We start from the raw sequence: 25,493 nt of genomic DNA, 5'->3' as shown, positions 1-25,493 counted from the left end.
TCAATACCTTAATAACAGTCTCTTCCTTTGCAAGAGCTGTAGCTCCCACTTCTTTTAATTCCACACCTTGATGAATATTAGACATTTTTTCTTTTCAAAAATCCGCACTCGTGATGAGCATAGTATAAACATATGAATACCAACAACTTGGTTTGTGAACATGTAAAGTACATGGCGTTAAAACGTAGCGAAATTGCCCTTATAAACCTTAATAACCGTTAACTGTAGATTTTGGCTCAAAAATAACAAAAAAGAAATAATAATGGCAGCTGTGGTGGGGGATCAACAGCAGCAACATCAAATTCCTACGGCATCATCAAAAAGCAAACAACAAGAAGAGGCTAAAAAGACAGCTTCAATAAATACTAACAAGGTTGTTCCATTAAATCATGACGGAGAAGTGGATTCGAAAACACTGAAGAAAAAGAGATTTGAAAAGAATGATTTTGGATTTCCTAAATTACCTTTCGGAATTAGATATCAGGAATTAATAATATTTGTTTGTTGGATTGCTGCGATATCCTTCACAATTTGGTTTATATATGATGTGGCAACTCACTACCTTCATGCCTTACATAATCCTGTGACTTCACTTTCATTGGTTGAACACATTCCGATGGCTTTTCCTGCAATTACTATTTGTAATTATAATGCTTTGAAGCATTGTGATACTTGTAACCTCACATTGGAACATACTACAAGAGTTTTAGAAAATGGATCTATCATAGACTTTGAAATGCATTACGATTCGGCAGTGATTGATAGTTTTCATTGCATTGTTATTAATAATGATACCCATCATCCACTTCCAGAAGCTTCCTTGACTGGATATGGAGCTTCCTATTCACTCTTTTTCAAAGTTCCCAAGATGCCAAACAATCTTTATTTTAGATACGGATTACAAGTTTCATTTCACAAACAAGGAACAGTTCCTGATGTAGTTTCGGAAAGTAATTTTGCAATGGCTGGAGTTGATAATTTTTTCATTTTGACAAAGTATCATACCAAGTATTTGGACAGTCACCAATCAGGTAGCTCTGGAACTGTTGAAAGTATATCAGCAAGAAAAGCTCAATCAATTAAATCTTCTGGGGAAGGAAGTAGCACTAGCGAAACTAGTAGCAGTTCCTCCACAAGAGAAGAAATGAGATGGGTAAGTATTGTTAAATAGGATTTATTGGATTAATGATTGTTTTCAGAGAGCCTCTTTGGCAGCAATTGGATTGACTGAACATGAGGAAGATATCATTGTAGTTTCATTTGCGTATGCAACACTGAATCAGTATGAAATTGAAGAGATTCATTCTGTTACGCTTGAATCTGCTTTGGGAGAAATTGGTGCAATTATTGGTGTGTTGGCAGGATTAGATGTGATGAAGATCTTTAGAGGATTCATTGAGATTCCATTTGCAATTCCATACAAATCATTGAGGCCAATTTGGGAAGTTTTTAATTAAATAAAGGGCTATTAAACTTTATTGGATGGATCTACAATATCCATTTCCACTGGATTTGGTGCACAACAAAATTGTTCATAGCATGACGGAGAGCAAATTAAATGACAAGGTTGAGATTCATTTCCTTGCATGGAATTTAGTGAAATAAACTCTGGTTGAATCGTTGTTGCATGAACATTGAATTTGTGGAATATCTGTTGTACTCGTTTAACAATTCTCATAAACTCTTCATTGCTTTCAGATGTTAGAATGTGAACACTTGCAACGCTAGTTTTTCCAGCAAGTTGCCAAACATGCAATTCATGACACGAAATTACACCCTCCACTTCCAATATATTTGCTTTCAATTGAGGAATGTCAACTGCTGTAGGAACTGATTGCAACAAGGTTCTACATGTTGATTTCAATAGTGGAACAGCTGTGAATAAGATGATTCCACTCATTACTAAACTGAGAACTGGGTCAACATAGAGAACCCATGTATTTGGATAATTGCCTTGCTCATCCTTTTGGTCAAATATGAGAATGAGACCAGAGGAAATCATGACAGCAACTGAGCCAAGAAAATCACCCAAAATGTGTAAAAAAACACCAAAAATATTTTCAGATCTGTGCTTGTGTTCTTTGTGTTCTTTCTTTTGAGAATTGTTGGATTGTGGGTCAGTATGTTCATGATCGTGTTCATGAGATTCATGTTGGTGGTCTTCTTCCTTTGAGTGTTTGTGGTCATGTTCGTGTCCATGATCATGGTCATGTCCAGGATGGTGGCCACAAAACATAAAAAGACCAATCAAGTTAATCAACAAACCAGCACCTCCAACACACAACACAAGTATTGGATCCTCAATTCTCTCTGGCATGAAAAATCTCTGAATAGATTCCATTATCACATACAGCACAACACTCACCAAAAACACAGCATTAATTAAACCACCCAATGTTTCAGCTCTTCCAAAACCGAAGGTCATATTTGCAGTAGGTCCCTTCTTAGCCAACCAAATGCATGCTGCACCAACAATTAGAGAAATTCCATCTGAAAGCATATGGAACGAATCGGCCAGAAGTGTTAAAGATGCAGCCAAGATACCAACAGAAAGTTCAGCACCAAACATGACAAAAATCATGGCAATCATTATGATCATCTTGATAAAATCAGCTTCCTTCCATAATGGTTTGTTCTTTGAGAGATAGATCTTCCTCAAGGTTGAATTGTCCAATCTAACACGAGTAGTTGTCAATTCAACAGGTTGCAATTCTTCTTCCTCCTCTTGACATGAGTGTTTGTGATGGTGATTCAAATGATGGTGATCATTATGATTATGTTTCTTATGTGAATGATATGAATTGACCAACTTTGGGTCATCAATTATTTCCAAATCGATAGAAGTCATTGAAGTAACTTGCTTGTTTTTTTTAAAGTTGGATATTTCAATATTGTAGATTGAAAGTTTTAAAATAGCATTGTCATCATTGTCTCAAATTGGGTGATTAATGGTTTTTATCCAATTGTTTCTTCTTTATGCACCAAATTGAACCAATTTTTCTCCAATTTGTTTGAGATAAAAATTGATTTCCATATTTGAAGTTCCAAAGAAACCATTTGAGCACCAATAATAAACCAACTCATTCGAATGATAATAAAATAATGTGCAGAAAGTAATCAAATGATTGCGGTTTAATTATCTTCTGAAATACGAATCTGAAAGAATGTCTGCAGCATTAGGTCTAGTTAAACTGTCCTTGTCCAACATTCTAATAATCAAGTCAATAAGCTGATCTGAGTAACCCAGTTTAGATTGTTTCATCTTGTCTCTCAATTTCGATTGAGCATTTTGTGGATCATTCAACAACAAGTGACTGATTGATGTGGTAAGGTCCTTTGTCATTATTTGATAAATTGTAACACCTAGTGAATAAGTATCAGAGTTTGGATAATATTTTCCTCCTAATCCAAGTTCAGGACTCATATCTGAAATATTATTAATTAACAATTGAAATATTAAAAAAATTAAAATTGTAAAATTAATTGAAATATTTGTAAATAAAAAGGAAAATTAAAAACTTACAAAGTGGAGTACCAGCATATGAATTTGCAGCTGATTCTTGAGCTTGTTTGGCTAAACCAAAATCAGCAAGAATGACACTGACATTTGTTCCATCATATTCCTTTACAAAAATGTTAGTTGGCTTGATATCTCTGTGAATCATGGAAAGAGTTCCATGAACATAACTCAAAGCATCACATAATTGATAGAGAATTTGTTTTACAATATGTTCTGGACAATCAGTTTTGGTAAATTGAGACAAATCTCCCTTTTCATAATAGTCCATATCAATACAAAGTAAATTGTCGTTAGTAATGAAATAATCATTGACTTTGAGAATGTGGTTGTGTTTGGCGTTTGTTAATTGAGCACCTTCTTTCATAATCATATTCAAATCACTGACAGAATTAAATTTCAAAACTTTAACAGCTTTGATCTTGTCTCCGTCTTTGGTATCTCTAACTTTAAAAACACTACCGAATGCTCCCTGTCCAATCTTGACAATATCTTGATATCTTGTAAAGAGATTTTCTTCTTCATTGGTTGATGATGAAACACTTCTTGTCAAACTGCTACTCAAAATGACAGACATGTCAGATGGCAAATCACTCATTGGAACTTCATCAAAATCTGTGGTTTCTTCCAATCCCTTATCCTTCTTCTTCTTCTTTTTTGTGGCAAACACAATGATTACCACTACAATTATAATTACAATAATAATCAAAATAACCAATATTGGAACGAGAACAGCAGGTAAAATCACACCCAATGAATCTCCTGTTGTGACATTTGCAGCCTTAACAATATTACATGAGGAACCTTCGAATCCATCCCTACATTTACACACATTCACATCAATACACGATCCATTTCCTGAGCATACTTCTGAACTAGTTGCAGTTAAACCATAACAAACGAATACATTGCAAGAATCTCCAGTGTATCCATCATTACAGACACAACTACCTCCACTAGAGTCCAGGGTTGAATTTCCATCACATTGAGCTGTTATTTTTCTAATGAGACCACCAGTCTTATCTGCAATTTCAGTAAACATTATTCCATTGTCAATGTTGACAGAGGAAATAAAATTTCTCAAATTGGAATTCGTTGCCTGAGCATTGTATCTTCCATTGAATCCTTTACCAAATTGTTTTCCTGCTACCTCTTTGGGGACCCCACCTGAACTTTTAATGTACTTGCTAATTAAGTAAGTATAGGTATCGAGAATGAAAATGTCACCATTCTTATCGAGTGAAATTGAAAGCATCTTTTCAGTGACCGCAGCCATGGTAACCAAAGTTGTCAAATTACTGTTTGATAGAGCTATTTGTCTAACGCTACGAGTAATATCTGCAAAGTAAATAATATCATCAGACACGACCAAACTTGTAATGTTGGTGAGGAGAGAAGTTTTGGAAATTATTCCATTCACAACAGTTCCAATTTTACCAGTACTGCCATATAATGTCGTTAATAAACCAGTTTTCTTTTCAATTTTCAAAATCTTTGTTCCAAACGTAAAGTATAAATCTCCAGTTTTAGAGTCGACTGTCATGGAACTTGGTGTTTGAATGAATGAATTGATTGCTAAAATATTGTCAGCACTATCTCCACACACAGTACCAGTTACAAGCTTGTATGAAGCAGATGTAACATTGATGGAAATAATTCTGCAATAATCTGCAAGATATAATAAACCATCATAGGAGGAATAAGTCAATAATTGACCTGCATTCTTTGGTGGAGCTCTTAAAAATGTTAATGGTAATGTAATATTTTGTGGATCAGGACTTGGTTTAATTGGTAAAGTAAGTGGACTAATAATTCCACTGGCTTCATCCATCATTTTAACATGTGTATTACTGTCAATGAAATAGGTGATCTTTTTAGCTGAATCTCTTGCAATTGCCATTGGTGTTATACCTTCTGTATGGAGAGGTGAAATACCAGCAACTGTAGAAACAAATCCATTGGCAATTCTTCTAATCAAAGTACCACCACTCACAAAATAGATATTTCCATTAGAAGAAGAGACTTGCAAATTACTGATATCACTCAAAATAGCACTAGTTGCCAAAATGTAATCACTGTTGTACCCACTATAATCAAAAGTTTGTCCATTCACATTAACTGGCTTTGAACCTGCAATTAGGTAAGCAGTTGAATAATCAGAAACTGAATAGGCATAGATTCTATTACTTGTTGATGCATAGACAGTAGTACTAGTGAGTGCAACGCTTGTGAACTTGGTTTCTCCAGATGGCATTGGGAGAACAATTGAACTTAAATCAGTCTCATTAAAGCAAGTGATAATTCCACTCTCAATATAGCAAATTCTAGCGAAATCAGTATCAATATTTACAATATTGAAATCTGATGCAGATAATGATCCTTTCACAACTGTTTCCAAACCAGTTAAAGATTTTTTTAACAATTGATTGGCATTATTTAGGAAATATACGACAGCACCTGATGAGCCATTCATTGCTCTTAGAGAGAAAGTACCTACTAGTTCAGTACCTTGTTGGGTAATGGTAGATGTTCCTGAAATGCTTGCCAAATCATAACTGAATAATTTTAAAGTTGAGAGAATTAGAGAATCTCCAACGCTCATAATATCAATCGCGTTAGTTGCCCTACATTCCAAAGCAATAGATGTTGAAACACAAACTGGATATTTGGATGTATACTCAGATCCAATGAGTGTTTTGATTCTTCCATTGGCTGTAATCATTCTAACTCTGTTGTTAGTGTCAAGATAAATAATTTCATCCTTGTAGGTCACGGTTAACTTTTGAATTTTCAAATCTGCATAAACAGATAAAGCATAAACTCCTTCAAAAGAAGGTTGATATTTGAAACCTGCAACAGTTGATACAGAATTATTCGCAATATCATACTTTCTAATACAATAATTAGCCGAATCTGCAATATAAATCACTGAACTATTTCCATGTAATCCATAAGAAGTGTTAAAATAAGAATACGCCATATTAGTTACACTATACTTTCCAGCATCACCACCAGTAGTTGCAGATTTAGGAGTATTAATTCCACTTTCCAAGTTAAAAATCCCATTTCCCAAAGAATAGTAAAATGTTGTGGTGGAAAATGGAAAAATTGCTGGAATATTTGAACTATTTTTCAAAATATATTACTCTAGTACTCAATAAATTGATGATTAAAACTTACCCTCCTACAAGTCCTGTTTTTGTGGTTGATTGTAAACTTTCTGTATCTATAATAAATTTAGCAGTTGTGGCATCAGTAAAAACTACAAGAGTAGAATCAGGAGTGTAAGGAATGGTATGAATGAGTTTAGGACTTGTGATTGAAATGGTTGTTGGAACGACATTATCTTTATAACTACCACTTCCACCTTTTTAGTCAATCAGAACAAAAAAAAACAAATTTCAATAGTTTCGTATTAAAAACAATAACAATATAACATACCTCCTGCAATAATTGTAACTACTCTTGTATAATAATTAACCTTTTTCACATACTTGTCATCGGTTATGTAAATATTCCAATTACTTGTAATGGAAACACCAACTGGTTTCGTCAAGGTATCTAACACCCCACTCGATGTAAACATTTTAAATACATTACAAATCATTGTTTTCATATTCAAAACTCGAATCAATTTGTTATCAGTATCAGCAATAAACAATAATTCACCATTTGGAGAAATGGATAAACCATTCGGATTGTTTAGTTGAGTATCAATTCCAAGCAAACCATCATCATCATTTGAACCAGCAGCACCAACTCCTACCAATGTGGTGAGTGTTCCATTTTTCGAAACCTTTCTAATCATGTGATTAAAGGTATCGGATATGTACAATTCATCATTGTAGAGGAGTACGTTTCTTGGAAGGTTGAGAATTGCATCTGTGGCCATAATTCCATCATAGAGTGCTGTGGACATGTATGGATTTCCGGATAGCACTTCAATTTTATATCGTGGTAATAAACTTTGAACATTTTTGGTGAGTAAAATAATTCCAATCACCATCACCATGAACATCATGATGGTGGTGGTCAACTGTTGTCGTCTCTTATTTGAACACTTCATTTTCTTTCGATTATTGACAGCTGCTGTCATGTATTGTATTTTAGGTATCCACTTCAAAAGATGATGAAAATTGTTGAAGTGTAGCCGAGCACCTTGTGAACAAGTTTTTTTTGTTGTTTCTGTTAATTGCAATTCTCGCCAACAGAATTTTTTTAGTTGGCTGCAAAAAGGATTTTTCTCGAACTAAAAAAGGTTGGAGGATTGTGATTGGTTGCCTTTTCCTGAAATAAATATTCCACTCTACCTGCCACGTTTATTCGTATCGTATTTTGTAAATTTACAATACCAAGTTTGGATTTAAGGAACCAAGAATCAATATATTTAACACTTTTCACTTCTTATTCATTGTTGAGAAGAGATAATTCACCAAGGTACCTTATTTATTATCTCCTGCGACTATCGAATTATTATGGAACGAACTAACCAAACACCTTAATTATATCTTACGGAGAAAAATAATTTATTTGTTGTTTTTGGATTTTGATTTATCATCGTATTGATGATGAGGTTGTTGTTGCTGAGGATGGCTCACCAACAATGATTGGAGTTTTATAGGAGGAGGAAGAGGTTTGTGAAATTGTTTGAGACCTGACATCATCTTTGAAACACTTTTTGGCGAATTGTACAATAACCATGACAATTCCCAAGACAAAGTAAAAGAACATGTGTGCCATTTCACTTTCAGTGCATCCACCACTATTTTCCATGTCATCCATTGGAGAGGATGAGGAAGAGGGCTTTCCAATGTTAGAGTGGAAATATGCATCGCTCATCTTAGTTCTAGAAACACAAAACAAGTCACTGGTTGAATGTCTGTGAAATGGACAATGTTTTGCATGGAAAGTGTTTCCTGAAATAGAGCTATTGGATCGACTAGATTGCAAGTCATCCATTAGTAAGGTTTTCAGAGAGCATGGTTGGTTGGGTATACAAGAATTGGATCTATTGTTTTGATGGGCAGAGGAATTATACTTTTCACATAAAAGTCTCAATCTTTGATTAGGGGATGATGGCGGAATTGCATGAGTTGTTGAATTGAATGGTGATTGGGATGGATTCTCGGCTATAATAAAGTTGGAGGGAGATGATGATGATGATGATGATGACTTTGGGGAGGGAATTGATGATATCACACTCTCGGACTCTTCATCATGAAGGAGAGGAGACGTCATGGACACATCTAAGGAATTAACAGAGGAAATAAGGGGAAGAGAGGTGGCACGAATTCTAGATCGAGCTGAAGTAGAGTTGTTAGCAGGACAATCAACAGTACAAGCAGCACCACTCACATCACAATCTTGATTTTCCATTCTTACAGTATCATTAAGCATTTGATAAAGAGTATTTATTCTTGTTCTTGTATAAAAAACAGAGAATAGAGGTTTTGAGAAAAGAGATTCACACACACAGAACAAACAATTGTCTTTGTGATGGAGATTTGGAGGTGTTTGGGCGTTGCACTGTTTTTTTAATGTTTTTTAAAACAACTACAACATTGGAACAATTCAGAAAAAGTGGCACGCATTCCAATTTGTTCCTGGATCATTCAAGGAACGATTTAGGAAGTTATACAGTAATAAGGCAGTGCACTATACTTTTATAAAGACAGTTTCATTTAAGGGTGTGGCAATTTTTGTAGCGAAATTGTGCTGGTGCCTTATATAATACACGCATGTGGTTCATTAAGGACATTTTGTATCAGAGATTCGCTTGCATAAGGTTTTTAATTGTTAGTTTTACCTCCAAAATTATTCGGACTTCCTAATGATTGTGCTGATTGGCCAATTTATTTGAGCGAGGATCTTGTTGGCGGTTTAATTTTAGAGAATGGACAAATGAGGGTGTATAGGGTTTGAGGATTTCCTCCTCACTTCCGATTGACTAAAGAGATGATTTAAATGCATCCTTTCTCTATTTTCACTTCAATAACACGTGAGTACAATCAGTTTCGTCTAGTCAATTTGAGAAAGTTAAAAAAAATGTTTAGTTTTGAAACTGAAACGCTTATTGCAGTTAGTTTACTTCTCAATCTTGTACTATTGGCAGTCCTGATAGCCAACAAGTGGTATGATTTCAAAACGAAAGATCAAAAACATTCAGCAGAATCGAATAGAAATGCATCATCTAAATTTAGAGAAAGTACGTTTATTGATCAGTTTCCAAACGGTTGGTTCAGAATTTGTTTCTCAAATGAGTTATCAAAAGGTAGCTCCAAACTTGTCCACTACTTTGGCGAGGACATGGTTGTGTTTCGAGGATTTGATGGTTCTGTCGGAGTTTTAGATGCTTATTGTCCACATTTGGGAAGTAATTTAGGAGTGGAAGGTAAGGTTATTGGAAATAACATTCAATGTCCATTTCATTTATGGGAATTTGATAGAGATGGTCAATGTGTCAAAATTCCAAATAATTGTGACAAGAGCTCATGTCAACATTCAGAAAATTGTAATGAAACAATTCCAAAGAATGCTCACACTCGATCGTGGTATTGTGAAGAGAAGTATGGTATGATTTTGGTGTGGTTCCATTCAGAGAAGGAAGGTTTACCACCTCAGTATCCATTGTTGAATCCACAAGATTTGGACATGGACAAATTTTACCATTTTGGGAATTATTCATATGAAGATATTAGAATGAATATTCAAGATTTTGCTGAGAACTCGGCAGATTTTCAACATTTCCAACCCTTGCATGGCCAAATGGTTTTGCCATGGAGTGGACCTAGATCAATATTTGGTCGTTCAATTCAGGTTCCTTTCGTCCAAATTATACATCAAGCAGAATTTAAACTCTCAGATTCAGATCCTCATATTGCCTACTTTACTAACAAGGCATGTCTCGAAATTTTCGGTAAGAAACTCACCTCCACGACCGTAAATGCTCGAATTGAATTATTTGGTCCTGCAGGAATTGCACTTTTCAGATTTGATGGAAGTTTTGGCAGAATCTATCTATTCCATACACATTCTCCAAAGAGCAAAACAAATCTGGATGTTGGCTTTGTTGCGTATGCAGAGAAGAAAATTCCTCGACTATTAGTTTGGTATGTTGTGGGAAATTGGGTAGCTCAGTGGCAGAATGATATCACAGTTTGGGAGAATAAGATTTATAAGAGAACACCGAGTTTGGTGAAGGGTGATGGGCCAGTGATGAAGTTGAGAAGGTGGTACAAACAATTTTACTCGAAAAAGATTGACTTGTCTTTTTAAAATAAAAATGTAATTTTTTGTTCAAAATACATCTTTAAAATTTTAAAAATAATAAATTATTAAGGAAATTAAAATACAATATATAAATCTCTGGACAACAAGCAGTTACGAATTCATTTGGAGTATCATGCCATGTATTCGTTGTTCCAACCAAATTGTTTTAGAGTCGAGACCAAGTACTGATCTTCTGTGGCTCGACTTGTAAATTTTTTTGCCGGCTCGACGATAATTAGAAATTCTTACTCCCTTAGGGTTTTGCCTGACCCAATTTTACATCACCTATTAATTCATGTTTTTGGAATTATAAGGACCTTCACAACCAACTCCAATAGCGGAGATCTGTACCATGTACTCGAATCTTTCACATAGAAATATGAGAACGCATATTACAAAACCAGTGCATTGACGTGTATGATTGGAAATTGACCTTGTTTGCCTTACTGTTTGTTGGTAGTTGTTAAAATAACAATTAATTTATTGAATATCATAAACAAAACGAACAGCCATGAGAACTTTACCACTTGGATCAACTAGCTTGCACTTGACTCTGGTTTTGGAAAGCAATGAATAAATTACCTTTCTTTCAGGAAGGGTAATAACATAACGTTCTTCTTTTGGTTCCAGTTCAACAACTTTGGATACAAATTCAAGTCTCGAAGACACAGTATCAATCTTTTCGTGGAATTCACATCCTGCCAAGTATTCATTGACATAGAAACGAATTTGCAACTTGTAGGTCCATCTCTTCTTCAATTTGATAAGAATTGGTGTTGATTTAACTTCAATTGGTTTAGATTCTTCATTCAAATAGAGATAGGCAGCTTCCAATACTACACCAGGTTCTTGTCTCTTTACGTGAACAACCAATGCATTAGCTCTATTCTCAGCCCAAGTATCCTTGCAGTGATCATCACTAATGAAAGTAACTGGCATGGTAGATGAAGAGTTTGGAGCAAAGTTAAATTGGTCATCAACATTAATCTTCAATGGTTGTTTCAAGTGTCTGAGTCTTGCATTTTGGAGAGCAGAAATAATTTCAGTCTTCTTTTCATCTTCCAACAAATAGTCACCACTAGTTGGACAGTGCATAACAAATACATTGTCGTCGAATGGAGAAACAGAGACACCTGTAATTTCTTCAAGTGGAATCTTTCTCTTAATCTTGAATTCTTGTTCATCAATATTGTAAACATTCTTGTCTGTTACAACCAATAAACGATGTTGCTTCTTAAAGTTCTTGTTATATTTGAGAACTTGTCCAGAGAAGATTAATTCAGTATCACCATTTCTATCGAAAACCTTCTTCATTCTTTGTGTACCTTCCAATCTCAAATAGTCACCAAGATATTCACGAAGGAGAGATCTTCTATTACGTCCCTTTCTTCCTGTATAGATGGAATCCATCTTATCTTGAATACCTCTTTCATCAGAACCTTCATATAACTTGAGTTGTGGAGTTGCAGCTGGTTTTTGTTGTTTGGCAGTTGGTAAGTTTTGTTTAACCTTTTCAGGATCAGAATTGTTAACTTGAATGAGACAACCCAACTTGGTTGGAGTAAGGATTGGAACCTTGGTGGTTGGATCATGTCTAAATTCAATTGTTTTAACACCTTTAACATCTGTACTTGGTTTGTAGACGAATTTATCTTCTACGTGAACTGGGAGATCCATACCAGTCTTATCTTTGAAGGCATCACAAATAACAGAAACTAATTCAGTCTTCTTCTTACAAGATGCAAATAAATCGTGATCAGTTGGGCAGTGGACAACAAAGAAGGCATCTCTCATAGTACTGAGAGAAATACCACTCAAATCCTTGATTGGAGTAATTCTGTTAAAGTGTAACTTTTCATCATCGAGAGTGTAAATGTAATTTGGTGTAACTACAACCTTTCTAGGTTGAGTTCTGAATCTCTTATTGACTTTAGTCATTAGGTTAGAGAAGAGAACTTGTCCATTCCATTCTGGATCGTGCTTCTTGACCATTTCGATGAATTTTGGATTGTCCTTAAAGTTCAAATAATCACCTTGGAACCAGACGAGGAGAGAGTCCTTTCTACGAACCTTCAAACCACCAAAGACGTCATTCAAATCAACCTCATCCATATCACCATTCTTAACCATCTTACCACGAACTGATCTACGTTGGAAGGATTGTCTAACAGCCAAATCATTCATTGACTTGTCATTATCGTTATCAACTTCAGAAACAACATGAACATCAGCTCCACCAGCAGTATTTGGAACAAGTGTAGAAACTGAGAATTGTGTTTGATTTTCTGGTTCAATAATCCATGAAATAGCGACACGCTTGGTATTCTTCTTGGCCAAGTTAATGTAATAGTTGGTAGTGACCTTGACCGGTAACAATTGATTGGTAGCATTTTGGAAGCTTTCCAAAATGGATTCCAAAATTTCAGTCTTCTTGGCACTTTCACTCAAAATATCTTGATCTGGATGATCAACAACAAAGAAGTTATCAGTGTAAGGTGAGACAGTGACAGAGGTTACTTGGCCAATTGGAACACGTCTATTGATGAGGTAACCACCACTTGGATCAATATTATAAATGGCCTTATCGGTGACCATGAAAATTCTGTCTTGCTTCTTGAATCTCTTGTTATACTTGGAAACGACACCAGAGAATAGAACTTTGGAGTCATCATAATCCTTCTTTAAGAGTTGCATCAATTCACTGTTTTGCATTCTCAAGTAATCTCTGTTTTGATCTTGCTTGGCATAGAGTGAGGCCTTTCTTCTCAACTTTCTTTGATTGTAAATATCAGCTTGAGTGAAGGTGTTGACAATGAAGAGTCTATTATCAAATTCATCAGCATAGCATTCAGTGGTAACAGTCTTCTTGGTATTGTAGGCAGATGGAATAAATCTGACCAATAAATTTTGAGTACCAGTGTTCTTGTCCTTTTGATGATTGAGGATACTAATGTCCTTGGTAACTTCAACTCTTGGAACATGTTCACCCTTAAAGTTAGAGGCAGTTGATTCAATAAGCTTGTTAAATTCTTCCAAAAATTCCCACTTGTTATCTAGTTCTACCAATTCATCACCTTCATCCATGTCCAACTTGAAAATCATGTAATTATCAGAGTATGGTGAAATGTAAATCTTCTTGATATCTCTAATGGCAATCTTTCTCAATTGTTCAAACTCTGAAGATGAGCTTGTAGTATCCAAGAGGAAAATATTTCTTCTGTCACTACCAGTGATCAAGACACGTTTCTTTGTTTCACCAAAGTTGGATGTTCTGAAACCGTCATGTCTAATTCTGATTTCTTCAGGAGCTTCCTTTTGCTTGGTTGGTTCAGTTGTCTTGATAGCCTTCTTCATCATTTCTTCCATCTTTCCAGCTCTCTTCTTTCTGTATCTTCTGAAGGAGTTTTGAATCTTTCTAGCCATTTCATGTTTTTGTTCTCTGATCATTTCATCCAATTGGAAGAGTTGAACTGGAGAGGCCAACAAGACATTACCTCTACCCAAGAAGAAATCTTGTGGATTGGTCATACCAATATGTTCTTGGCTCAAAATTTGATGGACTGCTTCCTTCTTGTGTTCAATAGTGAATTCCTCAACAGGACCATACTTGTTGGTAATGAAAGTTTCCCAATATGGGAATGTTTCAGGACAGAGAAGCTTGTATCTTTCAAGGAAGGTATCGTACGGAATCTTAATGCTGTAACCAGTCACATTGGATCCCAAATCATCGGCTTTTCTCGAGAGGACAGTGTCTAAAATACCCAAATATCTAACTTGGTGATTAACAACGTCCTTTTGGAAATCATCAGCTCTTCCTTCATAGTTTGGAATGATACATCTAATGTGGTGATGTTTCAAGCTGCATGAACTCAATTGATTCATCAACTTGCTGACATCTCTCAAGAACTTTTCAGCAGTTGTTTGTTGAAGTTTGGTTCCTGCATTGGCTGGCTTTTTAGAGAGAACATCATTAGCTTGTTCATTCTTAGGGAAGAGAGCCATAAGCAAGTGGTCCTTTGTATTTTGCATAGTGTAGAGCATTTCAGCGAGTAAAGTGTCACGATTTTTGTCAACCCATCCATCTGCAGTGTTATACTTGACGAGAGCTGCAAAGTGTTCCAATTCAAATTCTGTTGGTTCTGCAATTCTTGGAATCTTAAAGTATGGATGTTTGATGTTGGTCTTCATCTTTTGAACATAGTTAACATCATTACCATTAGGGAACATGGATTCTTCATCCAACAATGAAAAGACACTGATTGGCTTGCCAGCAATCATTTGAATAGCAGCATCAGAGTCGAATCTCTTGTTTCTCTCTTGAGTAGAGGCAAGAGTTGGCTTAAAGTCATCTCCATAAATTTCCTTTTGAATGTCTTCTTGTTCCTTCTTGATGGATCTTTGAACACCACTTTGAATCTTTTCATTGACAAAGTTGATACACAATTGTTCAAAGCCGTTCTTGAGTTTGCCTTGATTGGATGCTTCATCTTGATCAACAATCTTTCCTGTTCCAATATTCTTGTCATAGATTTCAAAACCATAAATATCCAAGATACCAATATTGTAGTAAGTTTCAGAATTCTTCTTGGCAACAAAATCTTCATAGTCAGGAACTCTCAATGCTCTGTTGACTCTCTTGACCAACCACAAGAACAAACGTTCATAGATATTCTTGGCGAGAGTATCTCTGTTGAATTCAGCTTGTTCCACTGATTGAGTTTGTTCAATTGGCATTGGAGAACCAACAGTCTTGATAACTCTGATAATCATTGATCTTCTCAAGAATTCAGCATCAATTTGGAGAGTGTTGGCAACCAATTTCAATGAAGCTTCATTAGAAACATCACAAGCTTCAACACCAGGAGCGATGTTTCTTCTCTTTCTCTCCTCAGGATCTTCAATGGCTGTGAAGGTAATATTACCCAATTGCAAAATGGCAGCAACAATCTTGAAAACAGCCATTTGTTCTGGAACACTCATGTCCAATAAATCCATGGCACGTTTGGTTGTTTCAAATTCTGACTTGTCATCAACTTCGTTAATATTGATAACATTATTGTTGAGGTAATTGTACTCTTCTGGGAAACCAAGATTGAGTTGTTTTCTAATATAATCATCAGATAACAATTGGTAAAAGATATGGAAATTACGTTCTCCAAGTCTTCTCTTGACAACTCTGGCCTTTTCGAGGAGAATGGTTGTGAGCTCACCTCCCATGAGTTGGCCCTTAAAGTTAAAATACAAGTTGGTAAATTTACCGAAACGAGAAGAGTTGTTGTTACGAAGAGTCTTGGCATTACCAAAACTTTCCAAGAGTGGATTACTTTGAAGAATTGAATCCTTGATTCTTTGAGTTTCCAATCCAGAAATTGAAACAGCAGCCAAGTATTCCATGATAATTCTGCTGGCTAGTGTCTTACCAGAACCAGATTCACCTTGAATAATAATTGCTTGTCCAACACCAATACCATCTGAAATACTGAAATCATTAATAATGAATGTATCATCATCCAAATCAGCTTCCTTATTGATTGGTTTACCAGGAGGTGGAGGAGGTGGCATCTTTTTAGAGTGAGCAGAAGAAGATGACACAGCAGTAATGGCAGGTCTAGCTCTTGTGACATGAGTGGAGGTTGGCTTGTTAGCAGTGGCATGTTCCAACAATGTACGATAAGCATCCTCAGCAAGTGAATAAATATGAGGAGCCAACTCGTATGGAATGTGAGAGTGGAAGAGAGCCTTTGTTTCATTACTGTATAGACCCTTTACAGCCTTATATGGATTGATTGAGAGAATGGCAGGACCAACACATGTGTAAATTTCATTTTGATAATAACGATTGGCCAAAATGTTGGTCAAATCAATTTCTGTAATTTCAGTCTTTTGTGGAACCACCATTTGCTCGGATTTCTTTGATTTCATTGAACTTTGTGAAAGGAGCAATGTTAAATCGTCACACATTTCACGATCTTCCAATCTACGAACACGGAAATCTTGTTGATATGCAGAGTTGATTGGTTGATAACGATCACGTGAGATGGACTTTCTAGAAAATCCAACTTCATCTGGAAGAGATGGCATTAATTGTGGTTGCAACATGACATCTTCCCTAATGACTGTCGATTGACGATGATCATTCTTTGCAGAAGATTCCAAAGGATTTCTTGATGGTTTTCCTGTTGGAATTTGTGGTGGGGGTGTTGCCTTGTTGAGTGGTTTTCCTGAGGAAGAGGTGGAGCAGATGAATCTCCTTGAGTTGTTGTTGGAGAATTTGTTTCCTTTCTAATTGGTTTTGCAGGTGGTAATGATGGAAGTTTGCTCTCGACAACAACAACTGGAGGAGGATTATTCTCAATAATACTCTTGGTAGCAGGACGAGTTGGTTTTACAGGAGGAATAGAAGGAGGTTGTTGCGTTGTTGATTCCTGAGCAACATCATCCTTCTTTTGTGAGAGTTTTCTAGTTGGGACAACTGGAGGTGTTTGTTTCTGTGGAGAAGTTTGTTGTTGTTGTACAGCAGAAGTGGTAGTACTAGTTGGAGGTGGAGTTTGCTTGCGAGGAGAAACCTTTGGTTGTTGTTGTTGCTTGATTGGTTTCTTCCATGTAGTTTTACCAGTCTGTTCGTGATGATAGTAGTAGGCTTGTCTACCAGAGTCGAAATAGGCTGTCCATCCATCTTCTAATTGTTCTTCTTCCTTTGTTGTTGTTGCAGAAGTAGATGATGAAGAGGAGACAATAACATCGGATGGAGGCTTCTTCCATGTTGTTTTTCCAGTAAATTCATTGTGGTAATAGTGGGCCTGACGACCAGGGTCAAAGTAGGCTGTCCATCCCTTTGGTAGATTTGCTGTTGGATCTTCGTCATCATTCTGATTTGATTTGTTGTTGTTCAAAGATTGTGTAGCATTATGTAATGTGATGGAATAACTATCAACAATTGGTGTTTCTTGACTTGGTGTTTTCTTTGGTAGAGGAGGTGGAGTACTCTGAATGGTCAATGTTTGTGGAAGTGAATTATTGTTATTGTTAATTGATGTAGTAGAAGATGATGTTCCACTTGGTGTAGAAGGTGTAGAACTTTCCTCCGAGTCTGACTCATCCTCGTCATCACTTTCATGTCGAATACTATCACGTACTTGAATAACTTCTTCCTCGTCTTCCTCTTCTTCTTCGTGATGAATTTCCTCCTCAACAATTGGTTCTTCCTCTACGACAACTTGTTGCTTAGTAACAATTGGTATTTGTGGTGGTTCATCTTTCTTTTGTGAAAGTTTTCTAGGAGGCAAAGCAGGAGGAGGTTGACTAGTTGTTGTTGTTGTTGCTGTTTGCAAATTATTATTATTATTATTACTACCACCTGATGTGAGTGTAGCAGTGCTTGTATTGTTTGATCCAATACCAGATCCTCTACGTGGTGGTAATTTAGGTGGTTCCTTCTTTTCACTCACCGAATTTACAACACCACTGTTATTATTATTACCTCTCGGTGTTGATGGTTTATAAGTTGGCAAACTGGTGGTTGCAGTTGTTGTTGTACTCTTCACAAAACCACCAGCAAACAGTGGATTACCTCCAGCTGCACCACTCAATCCTTTCAAAGCTTCCCTAAATTGGCTCGAACCTCCTCCACTGCCACTTGTGTTGTTGGTGACTACTGTATTAGAATTGGCGGGAGTTGTGCTGGAGGTAGTAGATGACGAGTTGCTTGGTGTCGATGATTTATTGATCGGATTGAATGCAGGTAATTTACCAGTGGTAGTAGTGGAAGTGGAAGATTGAGTAGTAGTAGATTTGGTAGTTGTGCTACTATTACTTGGATTGCTCTGTAGGTTTTGGAATAGAGCCTTTCTATTGGCAAAACTTGAAGCAGCAATATCTTCAGAATTATTGTTACTCATTGTGTGATGATGGGTTACAAAATATTGCAATCAATTTATGTGAACTGTGTGAAGATTTGCGTTGATCAAGTATTGAGTTTTTTTTTTCTAGTTTGTGATAAGATGACAGTAGACACTTGTTGTCAACTTTACAGCAATTTTGTTGATTGGTGAAGTGTCTCCCCTTTCTTCGTTGAAATTCAACATTTAACACCCTCACTTCAATGGTTTGAAACGTCTCTTTTAATTGTTGGTTATAACAATGACTCAAGTCAATCACATTTTCTTTGGAGATGATGAATTATTGATAATTCAATAATTAGTTTTCAGTATTGGAAATGGATTACACAGAGAGACAGTTTTAAAAAAATTAATTTCATTGTTCGATATCTACAATTCATTCAACACAAACAAGTGAAGTTTGAAAAGTTTTACCTCTCTTAGTGCAATACTGCATGAGAATGAATCAAGAGGAGAAATTGTTGTGTTATCCAATAACATTATTGTTTTACAATTATTGAAAAATCAAACACTCAGAAATGTACAACTTTCCACTCATCAATGATTGTAATGGAAGAATGCAGTAGTTTGTGATGGGTGTGAATTGTTGTACTTTAGTTTACAACTTCTAAATCAACACTTCAATTATTGGATTATTCTACCAATTCCACAATAACAGGCAATGTCACTATTAATCAAAAATAACATGTGTTTAAATTGTTGATTTTTACATTTTTTTCATTGGAAAGGTTTGAATAAACATTAAGAAACTGACCTACAGATGACAGTTTCAAAGATTTCATATTGGACTAGTGAATGAAACTTGAGAAATCATCCTTCAACAAAACATGTTCTTTTACAACTCAACCTTTCGGATACACATCCTGTAAATGAAGCGACGAAACCTTTTTTTCTTAAGGAAAAATCGAAACAAGATTCTTCTGGATTCCAGAATCAAAATGCAACAATCCAATAAAGCTCACTACATCCTCTAAAACTCAACTAGGCAAATCACTAATTTGTTATCATACTTGCTATGTGTCAACTTGTCAATTTTGTCCCATCAAAAACATGTCGTTTTTCCAAAGCGTTCAGAAAGATGGTTGATGAAATGTCCCAATTTATTGAAATCATCTATAACTGACAGGTCCATCCTAAACTATTATCACATCCACCAATACCTATCGAATAGCGAGAGATGCAATACGAAAGAAACAAAATCAAAAAGAATGTCTAGATATCATTCCCAATTACCATCAGAATTTCTGTTGGGTCCATTAGTTATCGATCAACAAGATGTTTCACTGCCATTGATGGGACAACTGTCAGCTGTTGAATTGGTCAATTCTACCAATAGTTCTACAACAACAAGCGCGATTTATGGTGATTACAACACTGTTGTTATATCTTTGACTTCTCCTTTCGTTTTGATATTTGGTGGTTTATTTATTGCGTCAGTTGTCAGTTACTTGATGCAACAAAAGAACATGAAGAGAAATCAACACATTTTGTTTGCTATTTTGTTTGTTCTGGAAAGTTTGGTGTTTGTCAATATGCTAACTAGAATTTCAAGTGAGCTGGCTCTATTACACATGGTTCCAAATGAAGGAAAAGTGGCAAGTGTTGTTATCAAGATTTTTGACAGATGTTTTGTGAATATTGCAATTTATGTTGAAGTAGTGTTGATGGCTCATATTTGTTACATTTTGTAAGTTTCTTTTGATATAATTCCTATTAACAATCTTTGCAAATAGTGCCGAAACTTGTCGTTCTATCAGTGTTTTATCTGAAAGAGCATTCGAAATTGTTAGAAAGGGATTATTTGCCTTCTTGATCATTTTGGGTGGATTGTTCGTTCTCCTCTGTTGCATTACCATTGCTTTTGGAGGTTTAGCAGCTGGTCGTGCCAATATTGACCCAGATTTATTGAGCTATCTCCAATTGGGTTTCTTCCTGAGCGCAGCTCTTTTATTTTTCATCTCAACAGTTTCCGTTTCAATCTTCCTCAATGTGATTGGCAGAAAACTCATCAAGAGTTTGAAAGAAAGCAAGGAAAAAATCAAGAATATGCTTCGTGGAGTTTCTCCATCCGAAATTAAGGGAAAAAGTGTTGAAAAAATCAAAACTTACAAATTCAAGAAAGTTGCCTTGAGAAAATCAATGGCTATTCAATACGGATTGACCATTTCATTGATTTTCCAATTTATTGGTTTCGTTTTCATTCCACTCACCTTAACTTGGAATTATTTCATGAATTTCTTTCACATGCTTTACAATATTGGAATTATTGCGTTTGTAGTATTGATTCTCTCAATTTACAATCCATTGAGAGAGGTACAAAAGTTGTTTAGAATGGATTCTGATCAAAAGATTATTCCACAAGCTTCGAATGTTTCATTATCTTCTTCAAATGGAAAATCGAGAAATTCAACTCAAGATTTGGTTCTCTCGCCAACTTCTTCCAATGAAATGTTGGATGTTAAAAAGTTGAAATCACCAACAAGTCCAACTGGTGAAGGAAGTGATCAGCAGCTATCAATGAGCTTGGATAGTTCAATCTTGTCATCAATTAATATGACATCAGAATAACACAAGTTATTGAGCTTGTGAATTTGGAAATTTTGTAATATTGTGTATAATAGATATATGACGAATAATGTAAATAAACTTCGAGAATTTAAATTAATTATCAATTTATTTACATTTAAAAATACAGAAAAGATTTTACAATTAATTATTGCTCTACTTGATAAATGTAATACACTTTTCAATGAGTTGCTTTTCATCAAGTTCTCCTTTACAACCAGCATAATAACTCATTGACATTCCATTAAGCTTTGCTTTGACAGTTTTACAAGTGGCAGCAACCTTAAACTTTTCCTTGACATTTACCTCGTTTGGACACCAAGTAATAAATACCATTTTCGTTCTCTTTCCTTCTCTTAATCCACTTGTTTGGGATGGCATTTCAAAACTCAAATGATAACAAATAAAACGAGAATTTTTTGCTGGCAATTTGTCAACCAATTCATCAAGATTTTGTAAGCGAGTTAAATTTTGATCAATTTGAATTGAACCTTCTTCCATGTGAAGGACGATGAACTTGCTTTCTTTGAATTTTCCCTTTCCAAGTCTCATCTCTTCATAGGATTGAATAATTTCATCACTCACTTGTGTATTGAGCATCATTTTTTTGTTTTCAAGTTTGTTTTCTTTTTTTTGTTATGAAGTTTAAAATTTGGAAAATTTCAGAGTGGATTTAAGGTTTTTTTCATGATTGAAATTGAGGTTCATTTGACAGTAATTTTGTTTGATATTGAGGTTGGTAAAATAAGGAGTGTATCCAACACATGTAGAGATAAGGTCTTGGAACAATGAACTTGAATTGACTACAGTTCAATTAAGATGTTCATAATATTGTTTTTAAGGGTGTGAAAAATTGCATCACCAGGGTAAAGAGAGCTTGTTATCATACTATGAATGTCATGTCATTACATAAAACCATTTAACGTCAACCATCAAATCAAAAAAAAAAATGGTGTTAGGAGAGGCAAGCAAAAAGGAACAACAAGGACCAAGAAGCCACAAAGTTGTCGATCCAACAGCCAACGAAAGAAAAGATGATGATATTGAAATTCAAGTACAAGGTTAGTTTCTTCCACTTTCCATAAATCTTTACATTAGATTATCCTAAACAATATTAATATTCATATTATTTCATATTAATAATGATCATCATCATATATGATCCAACTCAACAACAACAACAGCCATTGAAGCTAGAAATCTTGTAGGAAGTATCATTAAAAAACCAAATCCATATCTTGGAGTTTATGTTTTAAAGGAATCATTTCCAAGAGTTACTACTGAACCCCAAAAGAAGACAACCAGTCCAAAGTGGAATCAAACATTGAATGTATATTGTAGAAATTGGACCAAGACCAAACAACCAATGAATATTCGTTGTGAATTGTACGATTGGAGTAAGAGTGATGATCATGAACATGATTTTCTCGGAGAAGTTACTATTAGATTTAATGATTATGCTGCTTTGAAGGAAACTACTGGAAAGTGGTTTGAATGTAAGTTTTCCACATTCTATTTCCTTTATAATCATGTTATATTTTTATTTAAATATTATATATTATATATTATTAATTTCATCATCAAAATATTATGAAATTAATTTATACATCAATTATAATACACACAACTTGATCCATTATAACAATCGTCATCATCAAATAATACTTATTACAAATATCTTCTTCATCCTCAACAAACAGTATGGCTTCCTCTCCAAAAGAGAACTTCCAAAGACAAAGTTTCAGGCGATCTCCACATTAGCGTTCGTTGCATTGACTTGGAAGAGAAAGCCCTCAAGAAACAACGTAAGCAACAGGCCATTCTCGAGCAGCAACAACCACCACAGCCTCACATCAACACACCTTCCTCAATCGATCCAACATTGGAGAATATCTCTCAGAATCCACTCAAACTTCCCCTCATCCCTCCAACCCTCCCAATCGAGGAACCAGAGGAAGACATTGAGGATATCAATGTTGAGGGAAGAGGCTTACGTGATGGCTTACGAAGTGGACAAATCGGTAAGATTAACTTTACCGCCAAAAATAACAAGGGAAAAAATGTACGAGTGCCACCTGATCAAGTGGAGGCTGAGTGGGTTGGACCGAATGGTAATTGTGGTGTGGTGAAGGCTAGGAAGAAGACTGTTATGGATAATAATGATGAGAATGATGAGAATGATCAACTTGAATTGGATTTTATACCAACAGATGGTCCTGGAAATTATTTAATTGAATTTAAGGTGAAGGGAAAACCAAGCAAGTATGGTCCGAGACAAGTTACTGTACATCCATTGCCTTTGGCTAGAGAAGCTATGGCTTATGGTGATTCATTGTATAATCCTGAACAAAAGACAAAGCCTTACAAACCAAATTATGTGAATTGTCCTGGAGAGTTTTATGTGCAAGCTAAGGATGAAAATGGAATGGATATTATTGAAGGTGGAGATGAAGTTACATGTGAATTGGAGGATGGAACTGTTTTGGATATTAAGGATATTAAGGATAATAATAATGGTAGTTATACTGTTCCATATATACCAAAGAAGTCTGGTGTTTTCCCAGTTAAGGTACTTTTCAATGGAGAACCAATCAATAATTCACCAGTTCACTTGTTGGTTGAATTTGAAATGGATCCAACTCGTACTTTGGTGACCGAGTTGTCTACCACTGTTCCTGTTGATGTTCCTCAAACATTCTCACTCACAACATACGATACTAATGGTGATAAGAAGCTTTGTGGAGGTGATGATGTTGAAATTGTTTTGGAGAGTGAATTTGGTGATCAAGTAATGACCTTTATTTCCGACAATGACACTGGCAAGTATGATGTTACATTTGTTTGTCCAGTTCCAGGAAAGTACAATTTCAAGGCCAAGATTAATGATTCTCCAATTCTTGCCGACATTACCATAACAGCTGTACCAAGAGTTGACCCTGGAATGTGTACAATATTTGGAAATGAATTGAATGGTGGAGATTTGTACAGCAGAAATGGACTCCCGCTCAAATTCAATGTTCAAGCCAGAGATCAACGAGGTGTTGCTGTCAAGAGTGGAGGTGAACCAATTCTCACTCAAGTTTACTATCGTCCAGACAAAAAGACACAAAATGGTATCAAACTTGAAGCTCCAGATAATGTTCTGACCGATAATTTTGACGGAACTTATTCTATTGACTTTGTTCCAGAACAACCTGGTATTTACACTTTTGATTTGACACTCAATGATCAAGCTCTTCAATTCTCTCCTCATCCAATGATTGTCTCTGATGGTATTGAACCTTCTAACACTATTGCCTATGGTCCTGGTTTGGTGAAAGGTTTTGTCGATACACCAGCCATTTTCTATGTGGAAGCTAGAGATCACAATGATAATAGAGTTCAAGATCCTAACTTGTCATTTGATGTTACTGTTCATGATTCAAATGGTGATGAAGTCAATGTCAAGCCATTGCCAGTTGAGGAGAATGGAGTTTATCCATACCTTTACACTCCAACTAATGTTGGTGTTCACAATGTAAATATTGCACACAAGGGTAAACCAATTAAGGATTCCCCATACCAAGTTCCTGTCACTGACTCACAATATGCTCCAGATCCAACCAGATGCGAAATGGGACCAGTTTCAAAGACTGGATTTGTACACAAACCAATCACTTTTGATGTCAAACTGAGAACTAAGGATGGAAAACCAGTTAGAGTTCCTGGTGCTACTGATGTTACTGTTAATGTAACTCCAGAAGATCCAACATTGGACAGATATCCACCTCAAAAGGTTAAGATTACCGAAAAACCAAATGGTGTACATGAAGTTGAATGGACACCACTCGTTCCTGGCAAATATAATATTGATGTAAAGGTGAATAGAGCTCCAGTTAGAAATTCTCCTGCAAGAGGTATCAATATTCTTCCACCAGGAGGATTACTTGCCAAACTTACAGAAAGATCATTCCAAATTCAATTATTTGATGATCAAGGAAACAAGTACACTGATCCTGATGAGGAAGAATTGGAATCTGTAAAGGTCACTTTCGTTGAGGAAGAAACCAATGCTCTAACTGAAGAAATCAAGTATAACATTAACTATGTGGGTGAAGGACTTTTCCAAATCAAATACTTGATTCAAAAACCAGGTAATTACATTATTAGTATGTATGTTGAAGGAGCTCTTGTTGGTCAAACTAAGGTTCAATCTGAAAACTTTGAATATGAACAAGATGCTGAATAAAATTACAAAATTTACT

The 25,493-nt window shown here is 35.6% G+C and overlaps 9 protein-coding genes across 9 annotated transcripts; 3 read left to right on the top strand and 6 right to left on the bottom strand.

Annotated features, from left to right (window-relative positions):
• Nucleotides 1–1,451: 1,451 nt before the first annotated feature.
• NAEGRDRAFT_82920 (solute carrier family 30 protein) lies at nucleotides 1,452–2,862 on the bottom strand. The gene has a single exon (XM_002682330.1). The coding sequence runs from the start codon at nucleotides 2,846–2,848 to the stop codon at nucleotides 1,469–1,471; it is 1,380 nt and encodes a 459-aa protein (XP_002682376.1). The 5' UTR covers nucleotides 2,849–2,862; the 3' UTR covers nucleotides 1,452–1,468.
• A 250-nt stretch (nucleotides 2,863–3,112) lies between these two features.
• Nucleotides 3,113–7,436, bottom strand: NAEGRDRAFT_78122 (serine/threonine-protein kinase; the record flags this gene model as incomplete). Its single annotated transcript, XM_002682329.1, has 4 exons — nucleotides 3,113–3,426; nucleotides 3,524–6,642; nucleotides 6,698–6,884; nucleotides 6,959–7,436. The coding sequence occupies 4 exons, from the start codon at nucleotides 7,434–7,436 to the stop codon at nucleotides 3,137–3,139; spliced, it is 4,074 nt and encodes a 1,357-aa protein (XP_002682375.1). The 3' UTR covers nucleotides 3,113–3,136.
• Nucleotides 7,437–8,071: 635 nt separating this feature from the next.
• On the bottom strand, nucleotides 8,072–8,914 carry NAEGRDRAFT_62524 (uncharacterized protein; the record flags this gene model as incomplete). The annotated part of the gene is made up of 1 exon (XM_002682328.1): nucleotides 8,072–8,914. The coding sequence occupies one exon, from the start codon at nucleotides 8,912–8,914 to the stop codon at nucleotides 8,072–8,074; it is 843 nt and encodes a 280-aa protein (XP_002682374.1).
• Nucleotides 8,915–9,562: 648 nt separating this feature from the next.
• Nucleotides 9,563–10,811, top strand: NAEGRDRAFT_78121 (Rieske non-heme iron oxygenase family protein; the record flags this gene model as incomplete). The annotated part of the gene is made up of 1 exon (XM_002682537.1): nucleotides 9,563–10,811. One exon carries the CDS (start codon nucleotides 9,563–9,565, stop codon nucleotides 10,790–10,792), a length of 1,230 nt encoding a protein of 409 aa, XP_002682583.1. The 3' UTR covers nucleotides 10,793–10,811.
• Nucleotides 10,812–11,249: 438 nt separating this feature from the next.
• On the bottom strand, nucleotides 11,250–16,747 carry NAEGRDRAFT_78120 (myosin; the record flags this gene model as incomplete). Its single annotated transcript, XM_002682327.1, has 1 exon — nucleotides 11,250–16,747. The coding sequence occupies one exon, from the start codon at nucleotides 16,745–16,747 to the stop codon at nucleotides 11,267–11,269; it is 5,481 nt and encodes a 1,826-aa protein (XP_002682373.1). The 3' UTR covers nucleotides 11,250–11,266.
• On the bottom strand, nucleotides 16,713–18,695 carry NAEGRDRAFT_78119 (uncharacterized protein). The gene has a single exon (XM_002682326.1). It carries the CDS (start codon nucleotides 18,682–18,684, stop codon nucleotides 16,867–16,869), a length of 1,818 nt encoding a protein of 605 aa, XP_002682372.1. The 5' UTR covers nucleotides 18,685–18,695; the 3' UTR covers nucleotides 16,713–16,866.
• Nucleotides 18,696–19,892: 1,197 nt separating this feature from the next.
• NAEGRDRAFT_62520 (uncharacterized protein) lies at nucleotides 19,893–21,252 on the top strand (the record flags this gene model as incomplete). Its single annotated transcript, XM_002682536.1, has 2 exons — nucleotides 19,893–20,371; nucleotides 20,418–21,252. 2 exons carry the CDS (start codon nucleotides 19,893–19,895, stop codon nucleotides 21,250–21,252), a joined length of 1,314 nt encoding a protein of 437 aa, XP_002682582.1.
• A 153-nt stretch (nucleotides 21,253–21,405) lies between these two features.
• On the bottom strand, nucleotides 21,406–21,852 carry NAEGRDRAFT_45849 (cofilin; the record flags this gene model as incomplete). The annotated part of the gene is made up of 1 exon (XM_002682325.1): nucleotides 21,406–21,852. One exon carries the CDS (start codon nucleotides 21,850–21,852, stop codon nucleotides 21,406–21,408), a length of 447 nt encoding a protein of 148 aa, XP_002682371.1.
• Nucleotides 21,853–22,198: 346 nt separating this feature from the next.
• NAEGRDRAFT_62518 (filamin) lies at nucleotides 22,199–25,477 on the top strand (the record flags this gene model as incomplete). The annotated part of the gene is made up of 3 exons (XM_002682535.1): nucleotides 22,199–22,310; nucleotides 22,434–22,745; nucleotides 22,950–25,477. The coding sequence occupies 3 exons, from the start codon at nucleotides 22,199–22,201 to the stop codon at nucleotides 25,475–25,477; spliced, it is 2,952 nt and encodes a 983-aa protein (XP_002682581.1).
• Nucleotides 25,478–25,493: the final 16 nt, after the last annotated feature.

This window comes from Naegleria gruberi (genome assembly GCF_000004985.1).
Source record: "Naegleria gruberi genomic scaffold NAEGRscaffold_3, whole genome shotgun sequence".
In the NCBI taxonomy this organism is placed as follows: Eukaryota; Heterolobosea; class Eutetramitea; order Acrasida; family Naegleriidae; genus Naegleria; species Naegleria gruberi.
The sequence above is the reverse complement of the archived record's forward strand: the minus strand, read 5'-3'. Positions and strand labels throughout refer to the sequence as shown.